This window comes from Globicephala melas, chromosome 3 (genome assembly GCF_963455315.2).
Source record: "Globicephala melas chromosome 3, mGloMel1.2, whole genome shotgun sequence".
In the NCBI taxonomy this organism is placed as follows: domain Eukaryota; kingdom Metazoa; phylum Chordata; class Mammalia; order Artiodactyla; family Delphinidae; genus Globicephala; species Globicephala melas.
The window spans coordinates 115,448,815-115,472,047 of NC_083316.1; the positions used below are offsets into that span (position 1 = coordinate 115,448,815).

General features: G+C 39.1%; 2 protein-coding genes across 6 annotated transcripts in view; one reads left to right on the forward strand and one right to left on the reverse strand.

Moving 5' to 3' along the window:
- CTNNA1 (catenin alpha 1) overlaps positions 1 to 23,233 on the forward strand; it is a 345,218-nt gene that overhangs the window by 269,096 nt on the left and 52,889 nt on the right. The window contains exon 1 of one of the 4 annotated variants that reach the window (XM_060296267.2): positions 20,367 to 20,515. The exons of the other annotated variants lie outside the window; for them this stretch is intronic. The gene's annotated coding sequence lies outside the window, so the exon portion shown is untranslated. Of the gene's footprint in view, positions 1 to 20,366; positions 20,516 to 23,233 lie in introns of those variants that run through there. 4 annotated transcript variants of the gene reach the window in all.
- On the reverse strand, positions 14,015 to 20,500 carry LRRTM2 (leucine rich repeat transmembrane neuronal 2). Of its 2 annotated transcripts, none has more exons than XM_060296268.1 (2): positions 19,826 to 20,500; positions 14,015 to 19,474 (listed from the first exon to the last, which is right to left on the reverse strand). In XM_060296268.1, exons 1-2 carry the CDS (start codon positions 19,827 to 19,829, stop codon positions 17,928 to 17,930), a joined length of 1,551 nt encoding a protein of 516 aa, XP_060152251.1. In that variant the 5' UTR covers positions 19,830 to 20,500; the 3' UTR covers positions 14,015 to 17,927. The 2 variants fall into 2 exon arrangements, with proteins under 2 accessions (XP_060152251.1, XP_060152252.1); XM_060296269.1 differs by having other exon boundaries at positions 14,015 to 19,046; positions 19,826 to 20,499.

The window sequence follows — 23,233 nt, forward strand, 5'->3', positions numbered from 1 at the left end:
GAAATTGTAGATTTACCATTAGAAACCCTTTAATATCAATACAGAAAATCTAATACATACTGGGTACATTTTTCCCTACCTGCCTCCTGAAAATGTGCACCTTGTTGAATTTTAATATTCGTTTTAAAAGCTTAGAACGCTGTATTTTACCGGTGGTTCTAGTTGCAGACCCTTGCCTGGAGGTGTTCTGGGAACCCGCGCTTCTAGTGTTTGGTGGGTGAGACAGAGTCTCCATTTTGTCCCTCTCTTAGCACAGGGGAAATCATGTCCCTTTTTTTTTTTTTTTTTTGTCAGAAGAGCTGCAAAAAGCAGCAAGAGTTGACATCTGGTTGGGTCTTGCCATTTAATTTTCCCCTACTTTGGTTAAATTAAAAAAGATTTTATTTATATACATATTTTTGGCCGCGAGGCATGTGGGATCTCAGTTCCCCGACTGGGGATCAAACCCGTGTTCCCTGCAGTGGGAGTGTGGAGTCTTAAACACTGGATTGCCAGGGAAGTCCCTTAAATCAAAAATTAATGTAGAATTCTTAACTCTGTGGAAAAATCTGGATATCTGATCATTTTCATGGTTTGCCTAAGTAGAGAAATTTATCAGCTAGTCTTTTTTTTGGCAGGGGGTGGGGGAGTAAAATTGCTTTACTATGTTGTGTTAGTTTCTCCTGTACAATGAAGTGAATCAACTATATCTATACCTATATCTCTCCCTCCTGGACCTCCCTCCCACCTCCCCCATCTCACCCATCTAGGTCATCACAGAGCACTGAGCTGAGCTCCCTGTGTTATACAGTAGGTTCCCACTAGCTATCTATTTTATACATGGTAGTGTATTTATGTCAAGCCTAATCTCCCAATTCGTTCCACCCTCCCCTTACCCCCAGTGTCCACATGTCCATTCTCTACGTGTACATTTCTATTCCTGCCCTACAGATAGGTTCATCTGTACCATTTTACTAGATTCCACATACATGCGTTAATATACGGTATCTGTTTTTCTCTTTCTGATTTACTTCACTCAGTATGACAGACTCCAGGTCCATCCACCTCACTACAAATAATTCAGTTTCGTTTCTTCTTATGGCTGAGTAATATTCCATTGGCTATATGTGCCGCATCTTATTTATCCATTCATCTGTCGATGGACATTGAGGTTGCTTCCATGTCCTGGCTATTGTAAATAGTGTGGCAGTGAACACTGTGGTACATGACTCTTTTTGAATTATGGTTTTCTCAGGGTATGCCCAGTAGTGGGATTGCTGGGTCATATGGTAGTTCTATTTTTAGTTTTTAAGGACCCTCCATACTGTTCTCCATAGTGGCTGTATCAATTTACATTCCCACCAACAGTGCAAGAGGGTTCCCTTTTCTCCACACCCTCTCCAGCATTTATTGTTTGTAGATTTTTTGATGATGGCCATTCTGACCAGTGTGAGGTGATACCTCATTGTAGTTTTGATTTGCATTTCTCTAATAATTAGTGATGTTGAGCATCTTTTCATGTGCCTCTTGGACATCTGCATGTCTTCTTTTTGGTGAAATGTCTATTTAGGACTTCCGCCTGTTTTTTAATTGCGTTGTTTGGTTTTTTTGGTATTGAGCTCCGTGAGCTGTTTGTATATTTTTGAGATTAATCCTTTGTCTGTTGCTTCATTTGCAAATATTTTCTCCTATTCTGAGGGTTGTCTTTTCGTCTTGTTTATGGTTTCCTTTGCTGTGCAAAAGCTTTTAAGTTTCATTAGGTCCCATTTGTTTATTTTTGTTTTTATTTTCATTACTCTAGGAGGTGGGTCAAAAAAGATCTTGCTGTAGTTTATGTCAAAGAGTGTTTCTCCTATGTTTTCCTCCAAGAGTTTTATAGTGTCCAGTCTTACATTTAGGTCTTTAATCTATTTGGAGTTTATTTTTGTGTATGGTGTTAGGTAGCATTCTAATTTCATTCTTTTGCATGTAGCTGTCCAGTTTTCCCAGAACAACTTATTGAAGAGGCTGTCTTTTCTCCATTGTATGTTCTTGCCTCCTTTGTCATAAATTAGGTGACATATGTGCGTGGGTTTATCTCCGGGCTTTCTATCCTGTACCATTGACCTATATTTCTGTTTTGTCAAAAACTGTTTCTGCATCTGTTGAGATGATCATATGGTTTTTATTCTTCAGTTTGTTAATATGATGTATCACATTGATTGATTTGCATATATTGAAGAATCCTTGCATTCCTGGGCTAAATCCCACTTGATCATAGTATATGATCCTTTTAATGTGTTGTTGGACTCTGTTTGCTAGTATTTTGTTCAGGATTTTTGCTTCTATGTTCATCAGTGATATTGGTCTGTAATTTTTTTGTGTGTGTGATATCTTTGTCTAGTTTTGGTATCAGGGTGATGGTGGCTTCATAGAATGAATTTGGGAGTAGTCCTCCCTCTGCAATTTTTGGGAAGAGTTTGAGACGGATCAGTGTTAGCGCTTCTCTAAATGTTTGATAGAATTCGCCTGTGAAGCCATCTGGTCCTGGACTTTTGTTTGTTGGAAGATTTTTTTTTTTTTTTTTTTTGGTGGTACGCGGGCCTCTCACTGTTGTGGCCTTTCCCGTTACAGAGCACAGGCTTCGGATGCGCAGGCTCAGCGGCCACGGCTCACGGCCCCAGCCGCTCCGCGGCATGTGGGATCCTCCCGGACCGGGGCACGAACCCGTGTCCCCTGCATTGGCAGGTGGACTCTCAACATTGCGCCACCAGGGAAGCCCTGTTGGAAGATTTTTAATTACAGTTTCAGTTTCATTACTTGTGATAGGACTGTTTGTATTTTCTAATTCTTCCTATCTCAGTCTTGGAAAATTGTACCTTTCCAAGAATTTGTTTCTTCATGGTTGTCCATTTTATTGGCATATAGTTGTTTGTAGTAGTCTCTTATAATCCTTTGTATTTCTGTGGTGTTAGTTGTGATTTCTCCTTTTTCTTTTCTAATTTTATTGATTTGCATCCTCTCCCTTTTTTTCTTGATGAGTCTGGCTAAGGGTTTATCAATTTTGTTTATCTTCTCAAATAACCAACTTTTAGTTTTATTGATCTTTGCTATTGTTCTCTTCATTTCTATTTCATTTATTTTTGCTCTGATCTTTATGATTTCTTTCCTTCTACTGACTTTGGGTTTTCTTTGTTCATCTTTCTCTAGTTGCTTTAGGTGTAAGGTTAGATTGTTTATGTGAGATTTTTCTTGTTTTCTTGAGGTGAGGTCGAATTGCTATAAACTTCCCTCTTAGTACTGGTTTTGCTGCGTCCATAGGTTTTGGGTCGTCGTGTTTTTGTTGTCATTTGTTTCTAAGTATTTTTTTATTTCTTTGATTCCTTCAGTGATCTCTTGGTTATTTAGTAGCGCACTGTTTAGCCTCCATGTATTTGTGTTTTTTACAGTTTTTCTCCTGTAATTGATTTCCAGGCTCATAGCATTGTGGTCCGAAGAGATGCTTGATATGATTTCAATTTTCTTAAATTTTCTGAGGCTTGATTTGTGATCCAAGGTGTGATCTGTCCTGGAGAATTTTCCATGTGCACTTGAGAGGAAAGTGTATTCTGCCAGTTTCAGGTGGAATGTCCTATAAAGATCAATTAATTCTATCTGGTCTATTGTGTCATTTAAAGCTTGTGTTTCCTTATCTATTTTCTGTTTGAATGATCTGTCCATTGGTATAAGCGGGGGTGGTCCTATGTTGGGTGCATAAATATTTATAATTGTTAATTGTTTAAGGAGGGAAAACCTAACTTCTCCTTTTTTCTACTTTCTTCCACGCACCCAAAAAAATACATAGCTTTCTTACTCAGTTTTCCATTTCTTTCCTACAGGTATTTAAAAGATTGCTCAAATTACCCTATATGTTTTAAATTTTCCCTTTTCTTTTTTTTCAGCTAGTCTTGATTGTAATGAAAATCTGAAAAAGAAAAGAAATGTTTTTTCTTATTTGACACACTGAGGAACTCTTATAAGTAAGATGGTTTCTGAGTCTTTCTCAAGAAAGAGGAAGTATTTGATTACAGACAGGAAACCAAAAACATGATAGTGTTAAATTCAAGTAGGGAATGAAAGGATTCTGAATTTTGAAACTTGTTGCTGTTGTGAAATGTAACCCTTAAGATGTCATTTTTCACCTTCAATTTCTGTTATTAAGATAGGACTTAGGTAATGTTTGGGGCTTTTATTAAAATTGTATTGGCAGCCATGCCACATAGTTTTTAACAAAACCAGCAGTTACACTGAGGTTTCTAACAGTGAAGCCATTAGTCAACCTCTTATATATGAAAGTAACACATTAAACCTTGTAATAAGATTCTTTTGTAGTATGTGAGAGACTTAAATTAGCAGGTTGTCACTACACTGTGCTCCTGCATTTCTGTTTAATTTTGCACCATATAAGGGAATCAAAAATTATTGTTCTAAAAGTTTGAAAGTTTAGTTTCTAGAAAATTTAAGAGTACATGAATAAGATGGGGAAAAAGGGTAGATTTCACTAGAGTGAATGGGACCCAAACCAGACCTTTGCCCCATACTTACTGGTTCTGCCTTTTCCATGTCTAAGTCATGAGACATGGAAAAGTATCAAAAAGTATCCTTTTTGATACTTGATAAAAAAAAGTTGTAAATATAGAAGCATGGAGAAACTATGTATCTTCTCAGAAAACAGTTTCAGATTGGAGATTAATAGTGAAAACTTGAAATTTAACATGAGAACTTGGAGGCTCTGTTTAGTACATCCTAGTGAATGAATGATTTCTTACATCTCTGCCCCTCACGCTACCCATTTCTCTTGAGCAAAGCTCTTACAAAGAGTCGTTTGTTTTTTTTTTCAACTGATCATTGGTTCTTACCCTTTGCCTGTCCTTCAATAAACCTTTCTTTTATCCATCTTCCTTAGCAGCCCTTTTCTGATAGTTAAAGTTATAGGTTTTGTGTTTCTCAGCAAAATAAAAATTGCTAAAATACGTTTTTCTAAATCACCACTTTGACCATCATATCCCAGCCATCTCCACAAATCCGGAGTGGCCCTTCTTGCTGACCATGTTAAATCTGAGCACCTTTCCTGGTCCCAGAGGCCCCTTGGCATTTGGCCCTACCTTCGCTGCACTTACTGGTATCATCTGTCAGATTAGTGGCTCTGGCCACTCTGTACCCAGCCATATTGAAATCCTGATGGTGCTTTTGTACCTAGCTTTAGGCTGTTTTCTCCACGGCATTCTTCAGTGCCCTCCCTGTTTTCTAAATATCAGCAATTTGGTGGTACCATCCAGTTCACCTCTTTTGGGCTTATCTTCTTTTATTAGTTATTTATTGAATATTTTAAGTTTTACCTCTGACTAACTATAAACTCCTGAGGGCAAGGGCCTATATCACCATAGCACCTTGTATAGTGGAAATTGAAGTACTTGTTGAATTATATATTTTAAAATATTGTGAAGAAGGAGGAGTAATAGTAGTAGTAGTAGTAGTAGTAGTAGTAGTAGTAATACAGGTCACACTTTAGCGCTGTGTGCCAGGAATTGTTCTAAGTACTTCACACACATTCCCATTTAATCTTCAGAGCACGAGTTTGATACTGTTAAGACATAGAGATTAAATGACTTGTTTAAGATCTCACAGGTAGTAAGTGGAGGTACTACACTTTGAACCTAGCCTGGCTCCAGAGTTCAAGCTCTTAACCACCATGCAGTGCTGTAGGTCTAGTTGAGAGGAATACTATGTTAGATTGCCAATACCATAAATTACAATTGTAATTATATTTTTTTCCTTTCCTCCCAACATTTTATTGTGAAAATTTTCATACATACACAGAAGCTGAAAGACTGTTCAGTGAACACCATATATACACACACCTATTTCCTAGATTCTGTGATTGACTTTTTGATATATTTGCTTTGTCACATATTTATCCATTCCTGTATCCATCTTTTTATTGTTTTGATGTATTTCAAAGTCAGTTGCAGGTACTTGGGTATTTCACCTCTAAACATTGCAGTATGCATGTCATTTAACTAGAGTTCAGTTTTATTATCGTAAATTTTATATAGTGAAATGTATAAATTTTAAGTATATTACGTGATAGGTTTTGATAAATGCACACACTTTGTACCCCAATCCTTTATCAAGATAGAGAACATTATATGGTTATCATGTTATTGAATATTTGGCTACCTTGTAGCTCAAGTACATGAGCCGTACATTTCCCCCCACATTAAAACCTGCTTTTCTGGGACTCCCCTGGCAGTCCAGTGGTTAAGACTCCATGCTCCCAATGCAGGGGGCATGGGTTTGATCCCTGGTCAGGGAACTAAGATCCTGCATGCTGCATGGTGTGGCCAAAAAAAAAAAACACAACAGACCTGCTTTTTTGATTGCCGCACGTTCTCTTTCTTTCTTGTCAATTCTTGAGCCTTTAATTTTTCATATGAACACAAAGGTCCATTTCTCATTTTCACTGCACTGTGCTATTAGGATTTTATTAGGAATGCCACTGGATTTGTAGATTAATTGACATCTTTGCAACACTGAACCTTCCTATTCGTACACATTGCCTACTATTTCACTTATGCAGGTGTTCTTTTATTTTTCAACAGGTTTTACCATCATCTCTAAGAACATCTTGTTTCTTTCTTTTTAGATTAGTCTTAAATACTAAAGTTTTGTTGCTATTTTGAATAGTTTACCTTTTTATAATGAGATTTTACTTCCTTTGTGGTATTGTATACAGATGGTATTAATTTTTTTAACATCTTTATTGGAATATAATTGCTTTACAATGGTATGTTAGTTTCCGCTTTATAACAAAGTGAATCAGTTATACATATACATATGTTCCCATATCTCTTCCCTTTTGCATCTCCCTCCCTCCCACCCTCCCTATCCCACCTCTCTAGGTGGTCACAAAGCACCGAGCTGATCTCCCTGTGCCATGCGGCTGCTTCCCACTAGCTATCTATTTTACGTTTGGTAGTGTATATATGTCCATGCCACTCTCTCACTTTGTCACAGCTTACCCTTCCCCCTCCCCATATCCTCAAGTCCATTCTCTAGTAGGTCTGTGTCTTTATTCCCGTCTTACCCCTAGGTTCTTCATGACCTTTTTTTTTTCTCTTAGATTCCATATACATGTGTTAGCATACAGTATTTGTTTTTCTCTTTCTGACTTACTTCACTCTGTATGACAGAATCTAGGTCCATCCACCTCACTACAAATAACTCAATTTCGTTTCTTTTTATGGCTAGTAATATTCCATTGTATATATGTGCCACATCTTCTTTATCCATTCATCTGTCAATGGACACTTAGGTTGCTTCCATGTCCTGACTATTGTAAATAGAGCTGCAGTGAACATTGTGGTACATGACTCTTTTTGAATTATGGTTTTCTCAGGGTATGTGCCCAGTAGTGGGATTGCTGGGTACCCATCCTTTTTTGGTTGACTGCCATTTGATAGATATTGTTTAAAGATTCCTCAGGTTGGTGTAGGAGAAAAGTGTGGTTTTATGATTCTCTTCTTCATCTCTCAGTCTCTTGGTGAAATCATTCAGTTTTATGACTTTCAATACCCCTATTCACTGATGATGACTTCAAAATTTATATTTCCAGCCTAGATCTTTACCCTGGATTTGTCATCTCTACTTAAATTTCAGCTTTAACATGTGAAAAGCTGAATCTTAATCTTTCTTACTCCTCCCCTTCCCAATCTATGCCATCCATAGTGTTCTGAATCCCAGTTGATATTAGGTCTTGGTTTAAATGTTTAGTTTAAATGCTAATTAATAAATCAGAATAAAGAATATAGCCTTTCATAGGTTTTATCTAATCCCCAGATGCCCCACCTCCCGTCCCATCCTGTCCCCTCTTCAGTTTAAACTGAGGACTGTGTGTGTGTGTGTTTGAAAATTGATGTAAAATATTTAGAAGGCACGATCTTCAAAATACTGATTATTATTTTGGAGAGCCAGAAGATTTGTGTTTTTAACAGAATTGTATTTGTTTAATAATTTTTGTAATAATTTATGGTGATGTATCTTGTGGGAAGGTCAAGCAGACTTTAGATAAACCCTTTTACAGTTTGTTTCTTCACATTCTATCTGTAATTCATCTCACGTGTAATTCTAAGAGAGCACAAATTGGGTGTCTCAATGATGATATCGCTTATGCACTATAATGTCTTTTGACACTTTAGGAATGCTGCATCAAAAAGAAGAAAATTCTTGACCACCTGCTTTCATGTAGAGTAGTAGATAAATCTTAGCCTGGCAGTTTTACCACAATCATAAAATGGGCTCTAGTTGTTGGAAGTTGATGGCAAGTGTCAGAGAGCAGTTTTGCACCCACTGGCCTCAAGGGATTGTCAGGAGATGAGGGAGATGTGGTGACCTGACACTGTCCCAAGATGCCTACAGAAGTGTGCTGAGGGTAGTAGATTCTTTTCTCTTCTTTCTCACTGCCATTATTTTCCCTTGTGAATTTCAAGGGAGAGTTAGGGAGATTGATCAGAGAGAAGGTAGCATTGTCAGGGTCACTTCTGAACCCAGTTCTTAGTGTGTGCCATGGGCGACAGTCGTAGCATGGGGTGCCTGATGCTCTTGTCTTTTTCTCTGTTTGGAGCAAAAACTATGGCAGAACGTACTTTCGAGTGAAAGGTCAGTGTTTTTGTGGCCAGTTCATTGGGATCCTGACAAAACTGGTATGAAATTTTAGAGCACAGATGAGGGAGGTAAGGATTACTACCTATTATCTTGAGAATTCTATATTTCTGAAACTTTTACAACCATGGCCCGTGTACCTGTGTCCTTTATGCCCCAAGGCATGTTCCCCACCCCCACATAAAACCAGCAAAATAGCTATTAATATTAAAGATGTGAAGAGTGTTAGGGATTTTATTTAGTCAGAGAGCTGGAGTGAGTGCTAATTATTAAGAGCAAAAAGGGCACTATCCTTAAATGACTGGTATTTCTTGTCTTTTGAAAGTAACAGCAAAGTGAATAAACATTATTTGTTACTTGAATCTATGCAAAGGGAAGGGTATACTGAGAAGACAACTCAGATGCGTAACTCAGATTGTGTTTCTAACAGTATTTTCTAACAGTATTTTCCAAGTTGTATGGATTAGTTTGAAGCTGACAGACACTTGGTTTTGTGGAGTTGAGGAGTATTTTTGAAATTATGGCTATTTCTTAAAAAGGGGCTGCTTAGCACTGGATATACTACAACTGAACAGTTTCCCCCCAATAAGGTTGTTTATCCTTGGAGTTTTGGAAACCATGAAGAGAAGGAGAAATGTGAAAAGCTTGTTTATGTGGTGGTAAAAGAGGAAGGAGAACAAGCCTAGGGTCAAGAGATGGGGAAAGTGCAGAAAAGTTGCAGATGAAGGAGCAGATAAAGTAATTTGCCTTCTTGGATAAACTGGATCATGATCTTGGGGAAGACAATGTCAAGAAGAAGTTCTTGAGTTGAAAAATCTGGGCCATAAGATCTGTAGGTTCTGATATGACCAGATGTGTGTCTTCATTCAGACAGGTTAATTCTGCACAAGCTTTATATTTAATAGAGATTTTGGTAATATGGAGGATCACTGTACAACAGTCATGAAACATATCCTCCTGGATTGACGGGTTATCTTTGTCTTTTAAAATTCTCATACTTCCCTTGCTCAGACCCCTCAATAATTCTGACAAATCTGCCTAGGAACTAAATCTGCCACAATTGGATGGGCTGCTTCCTAAATTAGATGTGGTAGGCTTGAAGTACATTGTTTCCTAAGCAAAGAAACCCGAACGTAATAGTGATCCTTAATTCTCAGTTATGTATTTTGTACTAAAATAAAATTGTCAGAGGCCGAGATATCAATGAGATTATTTTATATTTATTTTGAAAAACAGAATCTGTTTGTGATAATGGATGGTATGTGTTGTCCTATATAATTTTACTGAACAAGGAAAGACATTACTTGATTTTTTTATTTTATTTTATTTTATTTTGTGGTATGTAGGCCTCTCTCTGTGGTGGCCTCTCCCGTTGCGGAGCACAGGCTCCGGACGCGCAGGCTCAGTGGCCATGGCTCATGGGCCCAGCCGTTCCGCGGCATGTGGGATCCTCCCGGACCGGGGCACGAACCCGTGTCCCCTGCATCGGCAGGCGGACTCTCAACCACTGCGCCACCAGGGAAGCCCAACATTACTTGATTTTTAAGTGACTTTCTTACCCAGAAGGAATTTTGGAAATATGGATTCTAAATCTTATGAAATTTAGCCTTGATTCATGAAGCCAAACTAAAGTAATGTCATGACTAATATAATAGTACATTTATATAAAGCAGATTACTTGACTATGAGATGATATGGTCAGTTCTATATCAATATTAGATACAAAAAGTGTATCCAGGCTATTGGCTTATTAAAAGCTCTCACTAATTGTCAATCTTAGTATAGATAACGTATAACGTTATATAACGTATAACGTATAGATACTATACGTTAACTTAGTGAGGGAAGTAATACTAGAAAGTAGCGAGTTTCAGGGAGCAACTCAGGGGCCTTACATGTCTTTAATGTGATTATATTCTCTACTTGGTGGATCTCTCTCATCTAGTTCTCCACATATTGTTACTAAAAATAGCAAACATTTGTTAAATATTTACTGTGTTCAGGACTTTCTCAGGACTTTGCATGTATTAAATTCCCTTTTGGTTGTTACTGCTATTAATTCCAACTTAAGGGTGAGAGACCCAAGGCACAGTGAGGCTGATGGACTTGTCCAGGGTGACAGGCCCAAGTGTGGGGCAGGTCTCTGAACACAGGTCTCTATTTGCTCCTGTTGAAACCTAGGAGGTTTTGCTAACGGCATACAGAATGGGTTTTAAATTTTAAAGAGACTGTTAAATTTCTGACAGCTATTCAGACCATTGAACGCTTTATCTTTTTAAATGTGTTCTTTCTTTGAAAATTAGTTATCATCTTATAGATTCTTACCCAAGGAGAACATTTATGATTATCATCAGCATAACTAGAGATGATGCATGAAATGTGCTTCTCTTCATTCATAATGTAATGGAAGAGTTTTAAATTGTACTCCTAGCCTAGAAGATTTATAATGTAATGGATTAGGAATTTACTGGGTGTCCCTTATGTGATGGAACACTCTAGTTTGGGTCCCAGGGATGTGATAAGGAGAAAACATGAACTGTTCTTCCAAGTAGGTGCATATTCATTCTTGCTGACTTTATAGGCTCTTGCCTTGGGTCACAACAAAGGTTAGATCATACCACAAAGCATGCATCATGCTTGTGTTGCCTCCTTTCCCATAGTTTTTTCAAGGGCTGACATGAAAAACATGTCTGCCTGTTCTCTAAAAGCTCCTTGGGGATATTGTCTGACATGTTTCCTTATTGTTCCTAAAGCTGGCTCTATTTTAAAGATAATTCACAGACTTTTGCATTTGTGTCATTCCCTCCAAATAAACCAATGTGCTTCCTTTATCAGACGAAAGCTGTTGATTTTCTTCTTTGCCTTGGCCAGGAAGATCAAGGCCCAATTAGTGTATATTAGAATTGTTTCATTGCTCTGTTAGGGCTTTTTTGTGAGTTAACCAAAATGGTTTAGGATCTGGTGAAATTGCTAGACTCAACACAATATTTGCAATATAATTTCAAGAGATTCTTGCATCCTATGAAACATATCCTGGACCCTTAGAATTAAGAATCCCTGCTTTTGATCTTTTTACATCCTTATTTCAATCATTCTGTACATATGAATGTATTTTGCTAAGTTTCCTTGACTTTTAGGCTATATGTAAATGATAAATACATTGTTTTCAGAGATCTTTAGGTGCTGAGCACTTACCCTCTAGGTATTTGGCAGTGAGGCCATAGGAAATGTTTTTGTTTATCACAGGAGGAACTTTTTTGGTTCTCATGATAATGAAGCAGATAAATGGCTGTAGAGTTTTTATCATATGATTTTCCAGAAAAAGCAACCTGGAGATTGTGTGTGTGTGTGTGTGTGTGTGTGTGTGTGTGTGTGTGTGTGTGCGCGCGCGCACGTGGTAGAAACACCAGGGCCTAAAGATGGAGTTTTTGTGCACTGAACACAATTGTGAATGGATATTCAGTAAAGTTATGACATTTTTACGTCTCTTTGCTGTGGTTCTTGGTGAAGTCTCTTCATGGAAGTTGTGAAAAGGCTTTGGGAATTGTCTCTGGGGCTGCAGTTTTAAAATCTGGTTCCCAAATGAAGGAAGAGCCTTCTCTGTTTGGGTGGTGGTAGAGCTGTTGGCCCCTGCCTTCAGGATTGTTGTTCACAGGTGCTCTTTCATGTTGGAGGTCCTGAGATGGAGGATGGGCTAGCTTTGCTCTTGGCCTCCGTGTTTAAAGGGAGGGTATATTCACTGGTGGGCTTTGCAGCAAAGCATGTTTCATTGTACTTGCCTTTGGAGATGTCTTGCTCTTTAAGGTCTCCTTCAGATAGAGCTTCAGGGAGGCTCAGCATCTGTCCCTTAGAAGTGTTCCCAAAACATTGGCTAGTGAGGAGGAACTCATGCTAAGGGGAGATGTGGGAATAGCTGTGATTTTCACCTCTTTTTCCCTTCTTTCTTTGTAAAAGACAATTTGTAGTACATTTTGTCTCTCTAAGGGAGACTCGAGTACCCAGCTGGTTAGATATATTTAAAGAAAGAAAAAAAAATCTCTTCACACAGACCTTGAAGAATTCTATTATAAATCTGAGTGGGAACCTGAGAATGCTGTGGCATACAGGCAAAACTAATTAAAATAACTGATAAAGAAATCAGATGTAGCTTTACATGGGATTTTCAAGATTAAAATGTACGAGAATTATGTTAATAAGCTCTGCTTTTAACTCTATAAAGGATAGGAACTCATTCCTTTGTGCAACTTGAAACTACTATCACCTGTGCCCTCTAGTGCATACTGGATGAGTTAGTTTGACAGTAAAATTCTGTATTGTGCTTCCTGCCTCTGCCCTAATTCTTCTGAGGTTCCTGGTGTAAGAATTCCCTTAGCGTCTCTGATCCCCTCATCCCTAGGTGTTTATTCCTGCCTGTCTGGTCCTGTTGTACTGCTCCTGGCCTGGAGAAGTAGTAAGGTCACCCTGGCAAGTACAGCGACCTGTGGCAGTCAATTCCCAAGGCCAGGGCCGTTTCTGCCCCCAGTGTTGCCGAGGCAAAGCATCCTGTCCTGAGGATGTTTATGTCAAGCAAGGGAGGCTAGTTAAAAATCTTCCCTCCTTTTCCCCTATCCATACTTACTGAGCTGGTGTCTGGGATAGAATGGGTCATGTAGGGATCCTGGAGACCCCAGCATGGTCAGCACCTGTGGACCTCCTTCCCAGGAGTGGTGTGCAAGGTACTGCTAGGATCTACTCCAACAGATCCCTGAGGTAGAGGCCAAGTTACTGTTTGCTGGGTATGGGCAATTGAGTACCTTTTTGAAGTTCCCCAGGCTGTGGCGGAACACAGGGGAGGGTGGGGGATGGCGGCCAACCTTTGGCCCTGTGAGCCGCACAGACAGCTGTTTGTCCACTTGCTAAGACTTGTGACAGAGCAGCTTCTTATTGCATGGCTGCTGTTTACTGGCATGGTGGTTTCTTAGCCAGCCCTCCCCTCCCTGCCTTACTTCCTAGCCTAGTTTTGCCTGTCTCCGAATGAAGACACGTGATGATTAGCTGCCCCTTTTCCAACTGGCACATTTGGCATTATAGAGAACATGGTACAAAACAACTGTTCATTTAAGGTTTCTATATCTGTCATAAATGAGTTTTCAACTTTCACATGTCAAAATTGATAGGTTACCAAGGAAAAGCTTTGGAAAAAAAAGAAAGACATTGGCTGTTTACAGTATACACAATTTTAATAACAAAACTTCCCTGTACACTGCACTTGTCCCCAACCCCCACCCCCCACCCCACCCCAGTATAATCGTATTTTCTTCCCACCCTCCCGACCCACTTGACCACCTCCCACCCCCACCCACCCACCCAAATGGCTTAGGGTGATTGAACACAATAGGTTTGGACTGTACTTTCAGTTTCCAGTTTCAGTGTTGATAGGAATGTTCATCAAACATTCCATAGATCAGGCTTTTAAAAAATTGCCAAGGAAGAATAGGTTAATTGAAGGAGTAGCAGACATTTCCAAATGTCTGCAATAGCAGTATGAAAGCTTAAACAGTCATTTACTACTCGTTTTTTGCCTTAAATTATTTAAGTACTACGAGTTTGCCCTAGGTTAGGAACAGAAATATTTAATTATCTGTGGATGGCCTTATCACTTTTGTCTTCTGTCTTTTTCTGGTTGAAGCAATTTAACCAATAAGATATTGAAAAGCATGTCCCAAAACAGATTTTTGAGACGAGTCTGTCATTGTATTGCTTTATTAGGAAAATGATCATGTAAGTCATCTTCTAAAAATAATATTTCAAAATTTCATACTGATAGCCACACTTTGGAGAGAACGGGACATTTATAGCTCCCCCCCATAGTTGCGTAGGACGTATGCCTTAAGAAAATGATACGCCTGTTTTGAATTTTAGGATTAAGACCTAGTGTTACATAGGGTTCATTTTTATTGGAAAGAGTCTAGCTCTTGGTGACTAGCATTAGAATAAGCAGATGGATTTTAATAATTAGTGGAGTGGGAAAGTAAAATCAATTCCATTCAATGAATTGGTACAGAAATTAACTTAGGCACAGTAAGAAATTACATGTGTTAGTGCAGATTTTTGGCCTAAAAAATTAGTATCTTTGCTATTTGATGTTGGCAGAGGGTATTCTCTGAGTTGTGTATGGATTTGCAAATTTATCAGCTCACTCTCATTTCAGAAAGGTGATTGAAATCCCTGGCAAGCTACAGAAATGAATATAAATGATTCCAAGCTAGCTCTTGGTTACTAGGTGGGTACAGTATCATAGCCTTTGTTAGCTTGCTTTTTCCAGAGAGCTTTAATTATTTTTCTGTGTTTTAAGTGGTCATTTTCCTCTAATCTTTAAAGTGAAAAAAGGGAGAGGGGGCATTGAAGAGGATAAAACGACAGCAAAAGACAAAAGGCCTAACATTATATTACCAGGATCTGCAGTGTAGTTGTGATGCTCTTCCACCCGAGCCAGTTGGTAAGGAGAGCACATATGACTAACAGCCTCATCTTCAAACCTGTGCTGATACCAAAACACAAATAGACCAAAATTAAAAGAAATTCTGCCTTCTATAGGCAATTGAAAAGGGAAATTCGCGCTTTAAATGGAAATGGAAAATGCTATTTGGCACGGTTATTCACTTTTCTCAGAGAGCATTGCCCAAAAAACGAAGGGCCAAAAAAAATCTGTTAATTTTCAACTGAAAAGTATGCCCTGGTGGCCTTGGCTATGCTGTTCCCCTGAATTACTAAATGGCTTGCTTTTCCAATTTTCTTTCCTACATACATTAAGGATTTTGCCAATTGACGGTCCATTTCACTAACTGTAATCTTTAGGGTTAATGTGGGGACTCCCAGCCACTATTTCTCACCCTTCTGCTCACAGTTTCAATTAATTTTGGGTTGTGGTTGAAATGATGGAAACTACTCTGCTATCCTCCAGGGCTAGTGGAATCTTGTGTGTCCAGGACACAGTTGTATTGTGATAAAGTTGTTCTCTGACAAATGGCCATGGTTACCCTGATAAATGGGTTGGTAAATTTTAGCTTGTGGAGCTCTCATTTGTAATGGGGCTTCTGATCCAGCCCTCTGTAAGGAAGCTGTGAGACGTGCTCTATGCCGTAAAATCAGCTTCTGTCCTTGCCCAGGCAGGCCTAGTGTCTGGTTTAACAAGAGGTGAAATGCTCACTGCTCAGGATCAGCTGAGATGGGCTGAGACTTTGCCAAACTAATCTACCCACCTTAAAAATTGTAGAGAGCACATTCTTACCATAATTTGTGATCTTGTCTGCTTTTTACTGAGACACATTTTATTTGAAATGTAGGTAGACATCCCTCTCTTAGTATTAAATCTCATGGATTAAACTGTAATCTTAACATGTGTTCAATTCAATCCTGGGAAGAAATATGCCTTGAATGAAGGATATCATGTTAAGTAAAAGATAACTTTTTTTTATGGTAGTGGTTTTCTCTACGAATTTATGCCTTTTTTCTCATCAGCAAATGTCAGTTGTAAAAATGCTCATTCTTCTAAAATCAAGTCAGTAGTCTAATTTCATGGTTTTTGCTACTACATACATGGCACCTCATTTATGGAAAAATTCTGTGTCAATTGGTAACTTGCATCTAAATCCTAAATATGTCATAGTTTCTCCATAGAAATCATAATGGAAGAAACAAAGTTGTGGCTCTTTTCTACATGAAAAGTGTGGCATCATTATCATTTTTTAATTACTGAACATTTATATTAATACCAGAGAACCTCCCCCCGTCCCCTTTCCAGCTGCAGGTCCCTGGGCCTTGCCCTGTTTGATGCAGATCATGTATAGTTGCCCATTTGCTTGGCTACCTTTTAACTTTGCTAACCTGTTTCAGCAAGAGTCATATTTCAAAATGCTGCCTTTCTCTTTCATCCCCTCACCTCCTTCGAGTTACCACTGTGTGGCTGCATAGGCATATATTGTGTTCTGCCATGAGAAGGTTTGCCTCAGATATGTGTTGTTCCCTTCACTTAGAAGGACCTGCTCTTACAGTAAGAATAGGTATCCATTAAAAAGTCAAAATTTAGCATATAACATTTATAAAGTGATTTTTTCAAGGTTCCTTTAAAATATATTCTAACAAGAATCAGTATTATGCCTGTTGCTAGCCAGTTATTTTTAATTTGGCTCTTTGAGGCTTGAAGATCAGGAAAAGGCAGAAGAAAGAGATTTAAACCCCTTTGTCAAGGCATCTTTGATCTTGGCAGTTGAGGGAGAGATGGAGGTGGGGGGTGGAGGACAGGGGGAGAAAGAGAGAGACTGGAGAGAGAGTGTATTTGTGTGTGCTTTCAAACTAGAGTGAGCAGCTGGTCATAGGATTGCTAAATTGACTCAGTTTATCTCTTTTCTCTCCAAAATAATTTCTAAGTCTTTTTTCACATATAAATGTATATATAGGATTTAGTAAACTAATTAGTAAAGTGATAATTTAACACTAGTTTAAAGTAAGTATCTAAATGCCACAAAAATCAACATGTCCATTATAAGTCAAACTAGAGATATGAAACGAAGTCAGTGTAATTATTTAGTATTGATTTCATTGTAATGAGACCTTTTCACAATCACTTGGATTCATTGTTTAAATATATTAAAGTATTAGAATTACATAAAGGGTTCTGATTTCATGATATGGACTTTGATAATATCTATTAACCCAGGTAAAAACTCTGGAAGAAGAGTGTTTAATATTGACCAGTCTTCAGCATATGTGAAATGCTACTCCCCACGCTGACAGTAAATAGGTTTGAGTAAATACCAAATTATCATACAAGAGAACTTTGCTAAGTCTCCTTTTAAGCAGCAAGCCAAGTTGTGGTACTTGGGGTAGAGAGCAATGATCAAACAAGTATTGATCCATATCTCTTTCTACTCAGTAGCTTCTTTCCAAACTGTTTTCAGTAGAAAAAAATAGCATATGGAGACCTTAGTGTAAATGTTTACCCACGATAGCGTATAATTACATACATGAAATGTCTTATTTTGAATTAAGCATTTTTAGACTTTCCAACAAGAGTGCAAATTAATGTGAGCATCGCTTCATTTAACACTGAAAATATGGTTTCATTAAAAAAAAATTAAAAATATTTCAACACGTCAGAAACCTAAGTCTCTACTTGGTTTGGAAAAATTAGCCTTAATGTCACCATTGGTAAAAATTAGATATGTATTTAGCCCCTACTATGTAAAATAGGTTACTTATCTGATGTGATTTTTGATGATGGGTAGATATTATACTTCACATTCTTTGTATGGCAGCTGCTGACACTTGCACTGTCCATAACCATTAATGATGATGAAGGGTCCTTCATGGGTGGGTTCATATTCATTATATGGTCCTTGGTCTGACATGTTTGACATATGGAGTCGTGTTTGGGATCGGAGCTGCCTGTGGTTCTGAATCATTGAGCACTGCCTAATTCTTCTTAAAGTGGGAGGGCAGCACTTCCTGGAGATGAACACTATAAAAATAATAAAAAAGAAAGAAAACAATAAAGCCATTGTTCCCGTAATTACCCGCTGAGTGAAGATGGCATTGTCTGGTTCGGGAAAGTGTTCCTCAGTAGTAACTGCTATGCCCGCAGTAGTTGGGATTTCTTTGTCTCCCACATGGTAACTTGATGAGCTTATTCTTTTTGTATATTCAGTGGTTGGATCTTTATAAGTTGTAGCCATGGCGGTGACAGTGGTTGATAAATTCCAGCAGAGCTGAAATCCGTGGACTGCATCTAGTATATCCTCTCCTTGGGTGTGGTCGGGGCTGTGGCATAGGATGGAATGCTCCCACCGACCTTGGAAACTGCCCAGCCAGGAGGCCAAAGCACATATTCGAGGGCTGCATTCCCACAGATTGCCAGAGAGGCCAACGGTTGTGAGGGATCTCAGGGAGTTTAAGATCTTGGAATCAAGGCTGTTTAACTTGTTGTTATCCATGAGGAGTATTTTAAGATTAGGCATCGTTTCAAACACTGTCAGGTCGATGGCTTTTATTTCATTTCCAGTCAGGTCTAGCTTTTCTAAAGTGCCCCAGGTCCACTCCATCCCACATGTCAAGTTGCTAATTTTGTTCCATTGTAAGAAGAGTGTGTGCAGACTGCTAAGCCGTAGGAAATGAGCAAAATTAATCTTCGTCAGCTGGTTGTGCTCTAGGTGAAGCTCCCTCAGTTTGATTAATCCTGCAAATCCATTGCGAGCCAAACTTCGCAAACGGTTTGTGCTCAAATCCAGAAACTCCAGACTACGACAGTCCCAGAACAGGCGTACTGGGATAGTCCGCAGGGAGTTGGACCGTAAATGCAAGGTCTGTAGCTTCCGGAGGCCATAGAAGAGCTCTGGGTGCAGAGATGACAGCTGATTAAAAGACAGGTCCAAATTTTGCAGGTTAATCAGTTGGGTAAAAGTTGTGTTTGGTAAATAAAATATTTTGTTGGAACTTAAGATTAATTCCTTAAGTTTATATAGTCCTTGAAAAGCATCTTCTTTTACTGTTGATATTTGATTATGGTCTAAGTGGAGCCAGGTAAGTTGACTGAAGCTGGCAAATTGATCCCTTTCAAGCTCTGTGATGTGATTGTGCCTCAGGGACAGGCCCAGAGAGCCCTTGTCTGTGGTGTTTGGCACCGAGTGGAAGCCCTGAGAGTCGCAGTAGAAGAGCAGCTTCTCACAGCGGCATTTGGGTGGACATGCCATACCCAGGGCAGGCAGCATTTTTAAAACCATACTCATTGCATATATTGCTGCCAGCATAGGGGCCCCTAATGGCCACTTGAAATGTAAGCCTGCAGAATATAATTTAAGGAAGACAAGAAGATAGGATATTTTTCAGCAGAGCGTATGGGCTATTAAAACAACAACAACATATCATTATGGCAAAAGATTTAACTACATATAACTTATTTTTCATTTGCTGCAGAAACACTAACCTTGTTAGTATGACTAGAACAAAACTTAAACCATTAAGAAAGAAGATAAAACACATCCTGTCATCAGCAATATATGTTTTTACCTAAACCTCAAAATCCAAAAATGTGACAGTGATCTCCCTCATAAAATGTGAATTCAGTGGCTTATTATTTTAAAAGCATTGATTCCTTGCTGACTGTACAAGACACATAAATACATGGACTTACCCATTCTTCTGAGCACATTGGAGCCTGCATTCAGTCTCGGTTGTCAGACTCAACGCAGTGAGTCTGTAAAAGGCTCTAACATGCGGGAGCCTTTGACCAGTTTCCTGTTTTCTGTGTCCCAGGCTTTCCGAGTAAAATTGAATCCACCAGGGTGAGTTGTTTTTTCCTTAGGATATTCCTCTCGAAAGCATTGGTTTCATTTTCTGTGACCACTCTGATCCCCTAAATCAGTTTTGAATATGTTATTAATTTCGTCCTCCTCTAACTGCTCAGCTGGTTAATCAAAGCTTCAGCCTCTCCTTTCTGCAGCCGTTAGTTCTCTCGGTCTTAACTTGTTGATGGCAGATGGGCGGCTTGTTGCAGAGAAGAGCTCCTGGAGCAGCATGAGTGCGTTTACTGAAAAGCTTTTTCGAGAAACGGCACAAGAATGGATTTGCTTATGTGCTGCGACCACACAGAACTGTATATAGGCTGACGTCACCGGGTGACGTGTCTTTTGTTTGGGTTTTCCAGAGCTTTACTGTTATAAAGCAGTGTGCTTTGTAACAGTATCGGGGTCGTTGTTAAGACCCCTGATTAAAATGAAGCGAGAAAGAAGAACTCCTGACTTAAAAACATGGTATTCCTTCAGTGTAGGAAGCAGCAGTAAGGTTGTAATAAAGGCTGCATTCAAGAAGACCCGTCTGAACAGTGAGTTGGGTTAGCAGAGTGATGATTTTTTAATGCTTGGGAGAGCCAGTGTTAGACTGCCGATTCTGCATAGAGAGATCTAAATGGGCAGGAGCCTGCACGATTTATGAAGTGCTGATTTAACTGCAGCCTCTGCAAGTGCCTGCTGCTCTGGTAGTTTGGAAAGCTACTCAATCACCTTGCTGTCATGCTTGGTTAACATAGAAGTATGACTGATTTGCTTCAAATGTGTTGGTAAACTAGCTAAGTGGGCTTTGCTTCTTTGTCATTAAGAGTTTAACATCATAAACCAAGAATAAAGGGCAAAAAAAAAAAAAAGGTTGGAAAACAAAGCATTTGGTTATTTTGCTCTTTGAGAATTTCAGGAGAAAGCTAATTAAAAAGATTCTCCTTCTCTGTCTTATTTTATATAATAGTGTTTTATCACAGTGCTAATTGAAAAATAATGCTGATTTGATCTTTGGATGTCTTAGTAGGAGAAAAGGGTAGGTTGATACAGTCATTTAATATTGCATGCCCTAAGTGTTAACCGTGGAACAGAAATGATTTAGGACAAGTGGTATAGCATGGCTGGATTCTGACATGATCCCTTGTATTTACCTCAGAATTTCACCTACTTCTTCGGCTAAAAGCCTCGAACTGCTCTGGGATTGGGGTATTGTGACCCTCAAACAATAGAGCATTTGCACACTCAGTAGTGCCTACTGGCACACTTAAGAACTGACTTTGAGTCTTATACTAACTGTTGTTGAAATCTCTCTAGGGAATACAAAAGGTCACTCATACTCTGGAATAGGATTTTTGCTTTGGCTGTTTTTACTTGACCTAACACCATCTTCTCCCTGTCGAATAGTATCACTTTTCAGAATTTGGTTATGACTGTACAGCTCCATGTTTACTATTGTATAAATGTAAAAGATATTTCTACTGTGAGTCAGGGTCATATTTTCAGGCCTGACAAAGGTAAGGCCTTCTATACATCTGACATTATTGATTTGGCCTTCCAGGCCATTTCTCCCATATCATTGGCACTTATCCTTAGTAGGCCTTGTCTCAGACCTGAAGGCAAAAATCTGAAAACTACCCATTGTATCTGTGAAACCAGACCATCATCAGTCTGTTGGCTTCCAGGGGCTTTATCACACTGGGCATGTGTAAGAAGTTATTGTCTCAAGGGGTTTAGTTTCTGTGTTGGAGTGTGGTGCTAGAGTGAGGACTGGAAGACTCCAAGGTGCCTTCCTCAGGGCTCTGTGGAGACAGCAGCAGCTGCACGTGTGTAGTTTGGCTCCTCCTAGAAGCAGATCCCAAGGTAGGATTAGAAGTATAAGAATTTTACTGAGGAAAATGCCTGGGATGTGCAAAGGGAGAGAGAAGACAGCAGGAATACACTTAGGTCTGGTAGAGTCTAACAACCATGGGGCATGTCTGATACCTCTGAAAGAAGAAGACTGAAGGAAAGACTCTGTGGGCAGTGCAGTTCTAAGATAGCGTGCCCAAGCCAAAGTTACCCATGAGTGGAACCCCTTATTCTCGGGAACTAGTACTCTCACTGTATTCCTGCTTGCTGGTTAAGGAAGGGAGGGAGAGGTCCTGTTTTAGACTTCAAGGGTGCCACTCCCCCAACTGACCTTGATCCTTTCCATAGTCTTTCTCTCTTGTAAGCTAGAAGTTCTTAACCTGGGTCCATAATTGGCTTGTAGAATTTTGTTGCTTGTGCATTTTTCTGTGGATACGGTTTAATCAAATTCTTACAGGTCTGTGACCATAGGTTTCAGAGTGACCGTTCTATAGGAACTTGCTCCCAAAACTTCCAACAAGGGGAGTCTGACAAGGGTGTTAAATTTTTTTTTTTTTTTAAAGGAAAAGAAGCCCTTGGGATACTGTAAATGCTCTTATTGAAGTCAGCCACCCTCTGATTAAAAAAAACCTTTGCAAGGCAGGAGGAGCTGGATTAAATTCTTCCCTGAAGTAACAACTTTAATTCCATGTGGAGAAAAGCATTAGAACCAATTGGATTAGAGCAACCATGATTAGGAATGAGTTGTATGCGAAAATTTAGAGGGAAGAGCATTTCCTTCCCCTTAAACTCTTGGTTCCTTTCTGCTCTGTAGTCTGCTTGGTCTACTTCTTATACTAACACATGGAAAACCCTTAAATTACGTTATCCCAATACTGCTATAACAGATTTGTGGGCAAGGAAAACTGCACAGAAGAGCACCAGTGCAATCAAGAGTAATTATTTTTTGATGCATCTGGAGAAGTGGGCAGTAATGCCTGCCATATCACAGTACCCAGAGAGCACAGTCCATCTAGGTCACCAGCCATCTTGCCCACCTTGCCCACTTGCCCTCCCTTTGGGTTCAAAAAGTTTAGACTGTGAAATCAAAGAAGATGTGGTGTTTGTCTTAAAATTGGTTGAAGTACCATAGTTCCTATTGATGGAGCTTTTTATCATTTTTTGATCTTTATCTTTCTTTAGCTAAAAGGACTAAAAAACCCATGTTCTTTCTGAATTAAACTTTTTCTTGGTTTCATTTTACAACAGCTTTATTCTGCATACATATGCCTTTGACTTAAAGTGGCAGTACAACCTCTGGAAGGTACTTTCCATATCATCTGTTTCAATTTTCACTGTTTTAGTTGTTCGTGACAAGGCAAAGGACAAGTAAAATCTAGCCCGCCTGTCCTCTCTGTAAATGGTTGTAAGCAAATTAAATG